At 32.8% G+C, this 7,122-nt stretch overlaps 1 protein-coding gene and 1 non-coding gene across 2 annotated transcripts; one reads left to right on the top strand and one right to left on the bottom strand.

Annotated features, from left to right (window-relative positions):
* Window positions 1–636: 636 nt before the first annotated feature.
* On the bottom strand, window positions 637–5,896 carry LOC132625776 (pectin acetylesterase 8-like). The gene is made up of 13 exons (XM_060340354.1): window positions 5,738–5,896; window positions 5,275–5,396; window positions 4,697–4,779; window positions 4,049–4,178; window positions 3,876–3,955; window positions 3,659–3,745; window positions 3,442–3,566; window positions 3,271–3,331; window positions 3,005–3,058; window positions 2,840–2,917; window positions 1,803–1,908; window positions 1,362–1,507; window positions 637–1,008 (listed from the first exon to the last, which is right to left on the bottom strand). Exons 2-13 carry the CDS (start codon window positions 5,393–5,395, stop codon window positions 871–873), a joined length of 1,209 nt encoding a protein of 402 aa, XP_060196337.1. The 5' UTR covers window position 5,396; window positions 5,738–5,896; the 3' UTR covers window positions 637–870.
* LOC132625777 (U6 spliceosomal RNA) lies at window positions 4,527–4,629 on the top strand. The gene has a single exon (XR_009576989.1). It is a non-coding gene; the product is annotated as a U6 spliceosomal RNA (small nuclear RNA).
* Window positions 5,897–7,122: the final 1,226 nt, after the last annotated feature.

The raw sequence follows: 7,122 nt of genomic DNA, 5'->3' as shown, positions 1-7,122 counted from the left end.
TAAAAAGTTTGGGTCATTTGCACCTTTGCTTATTTTGTGCTGGTCTTTAATTTTGTCCCTCAAGATAAACAACTTTTTCACAGAAATAAATTTATATTTTTGCATCGTAATATCCCACAAGTTATGCTCCACATGACTGAAAAACTTTTGCCCCACTAAGCATAAGTTTGATTGTTAAAGGACAAAAAATAAAAACCAACCCATTTGAAGAACAAAATTAAAGACCAGCCCATTTGAAAGACAATTCATGCAATCTCTTCAAAAGTTTTAGGTCATGCGTTAAACTCCCAACTGTGACATATTGCTTTAAGGCCCAATTAATCTGGATTCACGTAATTGACAAGAATGACTTTAGAGGTGGGTGGGCTGGAATTTTTGATATCGCAAAACTTAAGTTTAATTTCAAGACTCAGAACACAAGATCTCCAATTTAGAGTGGAAATATCATATCTCATCACAATCGTTGGTGGTCCAGAGGACGAATTAGTAAAAATAAGTAAAATGTAAGGTCAGTATTACTTGTTAAATAATCCAAAAGTAAAGTTCTTATACTTTTTGGTTCAAACAATGGATTCACTAAGGAATGAGAATTCTGTGCATCCAAGATTATGGAAGTAATTCAAGAACATGCAGCAATAGTGAAAGCTTTAGAAGCTGAATTATTGACTTTTACATAATATCAAAACCTCAAACAAATGATACATAACAGTTTCTCTTTTGGGGACACCAAAGCACACAATTCTGTGTAGTGTTGGCTTTCCCTTACTATAACACATTTGAATCAACTTCTTTAATTCCATATTTTTTCTCTTAACTCCCTTTTGGAAAATTTGAAGTCTCTGTATAACAATCTCAGAGGAAAAACTTCCATCAATCATCTATATTATCCGGGCGAGCGTCCGATTCAAAATTCCGGTTCTTGCAGGTTTTGTCACAGGGGTAAGGACAGTCAATCTCTTGGAATACTTTTCTTTCATAATACCAGTCTCCAACTGCTTTGGCAATTGTCTGTACAATACATTTTTAGTAGTGTCAAAGGTTGTCTAAAACAGGAAAACAGAATTTTGTTGTTATTGTTGTTGTAAACATATATCAAGATAGCTTTTACTCCCTTTGTCCAATTTATGTGAAGGTGTTTCACTGGTAGCGGAGTTTAAGAATGAAAGGTGGACTTTTGAAACTTGTGGTCCAAAAATAAGTCATAGATATTTGTGTGGCTATAAATTATCTCATTAAGAGTAAAATTGGAAGTTTAAACTTAAATTGTCACTAAATTTAGAAAGATGTCATTCTTTTTTAGACTGACTAGAAAAAAAAGAACATCACATAAATTGGGACAGAGGGAATAGTTGATTGCGTACCGTGTCAGCCAATCTCGGCGAGTCGTCCCTTAGCCATGTCTCTTGTGTTCCAGTTTGACAATGTGCATAACAGGAATTGATGTAATACCCTCTTGTTGAGGACGGGCCTAGTGAATTCAAAGCTTTTAAGAACTCCGACCTATAACCTGAGAAATAGTTCCATGTATTAGACACAAGGAGTAAACGATAACTTGCAAAGAAACTAAGTTTTCCGTTACATATGCCATATAATTTAGCATCTTCACGCTTACTATAACTGGTTAGTTTCTTTTCAGGTATTAGCCATAGAAGACGGTCTGATTCAATGTTGACATTTACTCTGATCAGGTCGAGGTGGTTTTCCTTTACCAGCACATAGGTGCTCTGGATTCCCACGATGGATAGCTTAACGGTGTAATCCAAATGAACGAAGGACTAACAAAGGGCTTAAAGAGTGTTAACCTTGCATGGTTTCGAGCTGAGTAGAGGAGCATTTCAATATGTCGAGCTTGCAGTCACGCCATGTTCCATGAGGATCAGCAACGCCAGGAGCCAAAATGTTCTTTATCTGAATTTTTTTTTTTTTTTAAAAAGCAAGCAAAAATCGATTAGTTATAGGCTAAGACCGTGCTCATATATGTGTATATTCATGGTATATCTATGTATAACATAACTTTGAGATGATTCGTTGATGATGACTAAATTTTAATGCAGCTATTACCAACAAAATGTTAATTCGTTAACGCTCGAACTATACCACAACTTATGAAGGAGCTAGTTGGTGAAAAAACATACTCTTGCAACTTGAGCATTAATCACAAAATTTGTATTCATTAAGTCGGTCGTTTTTCTTAACATTTTTATCCAAGTGAGATTGTAATTTGAAAAGGTGATTAAGTTTGAGGCAACGTGGTAAGCTCAACGTCTTGATGAGACCGTCTTCTCTATTAAGCTCTATGGTTGCTGTAAACAGTTACTCGTTAAATGATAAGGGAACGAGGAAAACGAGTTTATTCTCGTGTAGCTAAGAACTTAGAATCTTGGGAGCTCATATTGACCCAGTTTGAAAATGAGAACTCCCTTCCTTATTTGGTGTACGTACTTGAGCCGGATGAAAGGGAACTTTCACGTCCGATTTTTGACTTGTGTTTCCTTTATATTTGCTCTGATCATCTCATGATATATCCGATGTTTTACGATTGTTTTATACCTCAAATCAATAATGAGATAGCCAGCTGCACATTTCAGTTATACTAAAAACATACAGAACTTGAAAAATCAATGTCCTCAACCTCATCGAGTACATTTTTGCCCTCGAAATCAAAAAGATTATACCAACCGTGGACTTTCTAAAATCTATTGCCTCCTCTTTTTTATTACATTCCTAGAGAAGGATTAGTCTCATGTTCCAAATAAGTCACAGAGAACGGGAAAATCATCAAAAGGAAGGAATTCTTCAGAAAAAATAAATGAGCAAGAAATTTCAGACATGAACTGACCTGCCAGGAATCATAGGCTGCATTTACCAAGAAAAGTGGTGTCTGGATTTGTTGCGCGACGTTTTGTGGGAAAAGACACTGCAACATAAATTGTGGTGCTTTCACATAAGATGATGCATCAAATAAGGGAGGAAAATATATTTTTGTGAAAGTAACTGCTCTTACCAATCCCGGATTCAGTCTTGAGGTACACGATTGAGGCAAATTCTTCGCGGAACCCTGAATCAAGACGATGTATCACGTTGAGGACAAGTAAAATTGAATCTATAGAACTTTCTTACTAACTTTACTGTTACTATTGGTTTTCCGCTCCCCATTCATACGCGAAAGTTACAGTTATTGTAGGTCTGAGCATCAATTTTGGTACGAAGAGGACATAATAACCAACAGATTATGTGACAGAGAATTGCTATAGGTTAAAGTAAGCATACATGTGTGTTAACGACTTCACTGTAGAACTGTTCGATATGAGAGGTACCTGAAATAGTCTTCCTGCAACAGAGAATCAAAGTTATTTTTCACTAGTAGCAAATCAGAAATCTAAATTTCTCGCCATATTTTGAGAGTGTCACGATTAAAAGAACAACAACACGAACGCTTACGTATTGATAAAGAAACCAGCATCCGAAAGACATTTTACTTTAGCACCCGGGGGCAAGAGAGCTTTAAATCTGTCACAATGTAGAATTGCAGCCAAACTACCAGCTGAACATCCCGCCAGAATAGCCTACCATTAGAAAAACATTATGTCAGCGACTAAATGATGGTGATGAGCATATAATCGTCTGCAATAATGTGTAATCAATTGATGCATCTTACATTCTGAGCGTTCTTCATTCCTTGTGCCAAGAAATCTTCCATAACAGCTGAAAAGATCCTGGCTCCTCTGTAGAATACTTTTGTTTTCTGACATAATTCAACATGTCCATTAAGAATTAATGAAACTAATTCAAGTCTATATATGTAATATTACGATACTAGGACAGCTCGTTGTTCATACCAAATCAATAAGCGCATAGTATTAACACATAATTACCGGATCGACTGCTTCAACGTCACCGGTAAAGGATGACCCATCACAATATCTAATCCTAATTCTGTTCCAATTGTAAAAGTCTACAATTTCCAAAATATATATAGTCAACCAGCATAATATTAAAATTAAAACAGGCATGGAAACCAGGTATATGAACAAGGGTGAAGTTTCACCTGGATTAAACTTAGCCTTGTTGCTCAAAATCCCCGAAAAAGACACCGTCTTTACCATTAGTTTAGATGATCCCAATCGTGTTTTTGTACGGGCAAGGCAAGTCGTGGCATTGTTGCACCATGCTCCTCCCTGAAAATTCCAAAGTAAAAGGATGAATTCAAATGCAAATCATGTAGGCAATCTTACATTTAATTTTTTTTCCAGGAATTCACTCGGAATGTGTTCAAATTCTTCTTAGGTATAGTCCTCCAAGCAACCAATTTCGTGATATTATTTCGATAAGAAACCTAATAATCCAAATTTAACTACTTTTTCATTGCTCGTTTTGTATGAACAAAGAGCTCAATCTAGTCTTTTCCTTTTTTGACTACGGTAATATCCACCTTTACTATCTTGTGTCAAGAATTTAAAAGAAAAAAGGCTAACAATTGGATTGAAATAAGATTATGAAATCACGGAGCCTAGAAATCTAAGTTTTAACCCTTCGGGTATATTGGATAAAATTGGAATAATACTGAGAAGATTAACATGGCCTCTGGCAAAGATGATACGAACAAATCAAAAAATGATCCAAATTTATTCATAAAGAAAAGACATATCAATAGTATATTTTGTGAAGAATATCAATAGTGCATTAAGAAACAAACCTCAAGTTGGATAAACCAATTGTTAACTCCTGCTCCAAATCCTTTATCAAAATGGTATGCTGGTGGACTTCCATCCAAACATACTGCAAACAAAACATTATTGGCATACAAAAATCAACACATTTTCGCATTCCTGAATTTTTTCTTCCTCGAAGTCAGTGGCGGATTCAAAATTTAGCGTGGTCAATTCTAAGTTGAAACTGTAAGTTCTAATATATATATATATTTAACTCCATCTATACTAGTTTTTCACATTTATATACATAAAGTTTGAATCAGAAGTCACGGGTTCTGCCAAACCCCCGATTTCTACATTGGATCCGGGGCGGGAGCTACAGTTCCACATACGAGTTCGGGTTCACTTTAGCCGAGACCTTATATTTATGTTAAAAAAATTCCACTTAATATGTACAAAATAAGTCATCCAGACCCAGTAAGCTCGCTTTTCTAGAATTCAGAACTCGTTAACTCAAAATTTTAGCTTCGCCTCGGATCCGCCAATGCTCAAAGTTATTTGGACACAAAAAAAAAAAAAAAAAAAAATAAGGATAAACATATTGATTCAAAGAAATTCCTACCAGCTCCTTTAGCCACTGCACTCTGTAGATAAGTAATATCAACAGGGTGTCCTTCAGTAATAATCAATATAACCAAAGTTATTATTGCACGTAACCATAGTTGCATTGCCCCTTTTACCATTCTGCACATTAATTATGTGAAATATTACAATCTTAACTAAAACAAAAAATGCAGAAGATCCTAAAAATTGAAACAATAAAGTGAACCCAAATAAAGTAAACATCTCATTTTAGAAAGATTGATACTTCACTTAAAATGCTTCTTATATTTCCAATTTTAGCAAGTAGTTAATCTATTGTTTACTACTACAAGATTTCATTCCTTAATCATTAATGCTACCATTTTCTTTTTCCACTAAAACATATGATAAAGAAAATGCTAAAAATAATCAAAAAAACCCCATTTTAGAAACAAACAAAAATTTACTAAATATAGAGTTGAAATATTGCTTCTAAGTAGTACCTGGAATAGCAAAGATACTGAAGAAAAAATAAATCTCAAAATGAGATTATTTGAAATCCAGTTGTGTATTTGTGTCTGCAGCTAAAAACAGAGGTCCCTAAAAGCAGATTACTGGTAGTGATTCGAGAGTAGAAGCATATATTTATACTGAAAAGACCAAAAATAATAATAATAATAATAATAATAATATATATATATATATATATATATATATATATATATATATGTATATGTGTGTGTGTGTGGGGTCAACTTTCTTTTTAACCATCAATGTAATTTAATACTCCTATGAGAATATAGTAATAATTTACTGTAATTTCAACATGTTGACTTGATTTTGTAACATTTACAGTTACTGATGTCTATTCTTGAAGAATTTTTATGAAGATTCTGAAAACTTATCCAAAAATATTGCTTCTTTAAGACTTTCAAAAAAAATAAAAAAATAAAAAGCTTCTTTAATTAAAATGTTTCTTTTAACAAAGAAATAATAAGTTTTTACACGATCATGTTACTTCTTTTTTTGGTACACGGTCATGTTACTTTTACATGTTACTCCCTCCGGATAAAAAAAAATAAAAAAAAAGTCCACTTAGCTTTTTTTTTTTTTTGATAAAAAAAAAAATCACTTAGAAAATCAAGAAAAAATTAATCTTGTTTTTTCAAATTTGCCCCTATTAAGTGTTATATAATCAAATCTCAATGCCTATTTAATTAGGGGTAGTTTAGTTAAATTATCTATTTTGATCTAAGAATTAGTATTTTCTTAAGAGGTGTGCAAATGGCTAAGTGCACTCTTTTTTTTTATCCGGAGGAAGTATAATGTAACAAGATAACATATCTCATTTTTTAAGATTATAAATGACGTTTGGACATAAAAAATGTGATGTTTGTTAAAAAGTTGAAAAGGGTATTTGAAATTTGAAATTATATTTTGAAATGTATTTTCAAAAGAAAAAAATAGATGTATATATTGTGACTTGTGAGTGGAAAAAAATGTACTTAAAAAATTGGTCAAAAAACACATTTTCAAACTTAAAACTCATCTTCACAAAAGTTTAAAAACCAATCTAATGCATAACCCAAAAAAAAAAAAAAAAAAAAAAAAAAAAAAAAAAAAAGGAAAAAACCTGGTGTCCAAGTATAAACTTTACATTTTAAAGAGACATTCGTAAAACAACCTTTGATTCATCTAATTATATTAATTATTTGTACTATAAAACTTAAACTCGTATATGAACAGGGGTGAATCTAGAGGCCTTATATAGGTTTACAAGATCCAGTAGCTCTTGTGTACATCATATATACTCCTATATATATATATTAAGAAATTTATTAAATATCTATAAATATTTAGACTCACTTGTTATTGTACAGTAGTATGA

Source organism: Lycium barbarum, unplaced genomic scaffold (assembly GCF_019175385.1).
Source record: "Lycium barbarum isolate Lr01 unplaced genomic scaffold, ASM1917538v2 unchr_scaffold_76, whole genome shotgun sequence".
Taxonomy (NCBI): Eukaryota; Viridiplantae; Streptophyta; class Magnoliopsida; order Solanales; family Solanaceae; genus Lycium; species Lycium barbarum.
Note: the sequence above shows the minus strand (reverse complement) of the source record. Positions and strands in the feature narration are given on the sequence as shown.

Excerpts from the sequence above, each read along its gene's own strand:
- LOC132625776 (XM_060340354.1), bottom strand. The coding sequence starts at position 5,395 with ATGGTAAAAGGGGCAATGCAACTATGGTTACGTGCAATAATAACTTTG. Across the intron at positions 4,179-4,696 it reads ATTGGTTTATCCAACTTGAG|GGAGGAGCATGGTGCAACAA; the intron begins GTTTGTTTCTTA and ends TGGAATTTTCAG. Across the intron at positions 3,059-3,270 it reads GTGAAGTCGTTAACACACAT|GGTTCCGCGAAGAATTTGCC; the intron begins GTATGCTTACTT and ends GTCTTGATTCAG.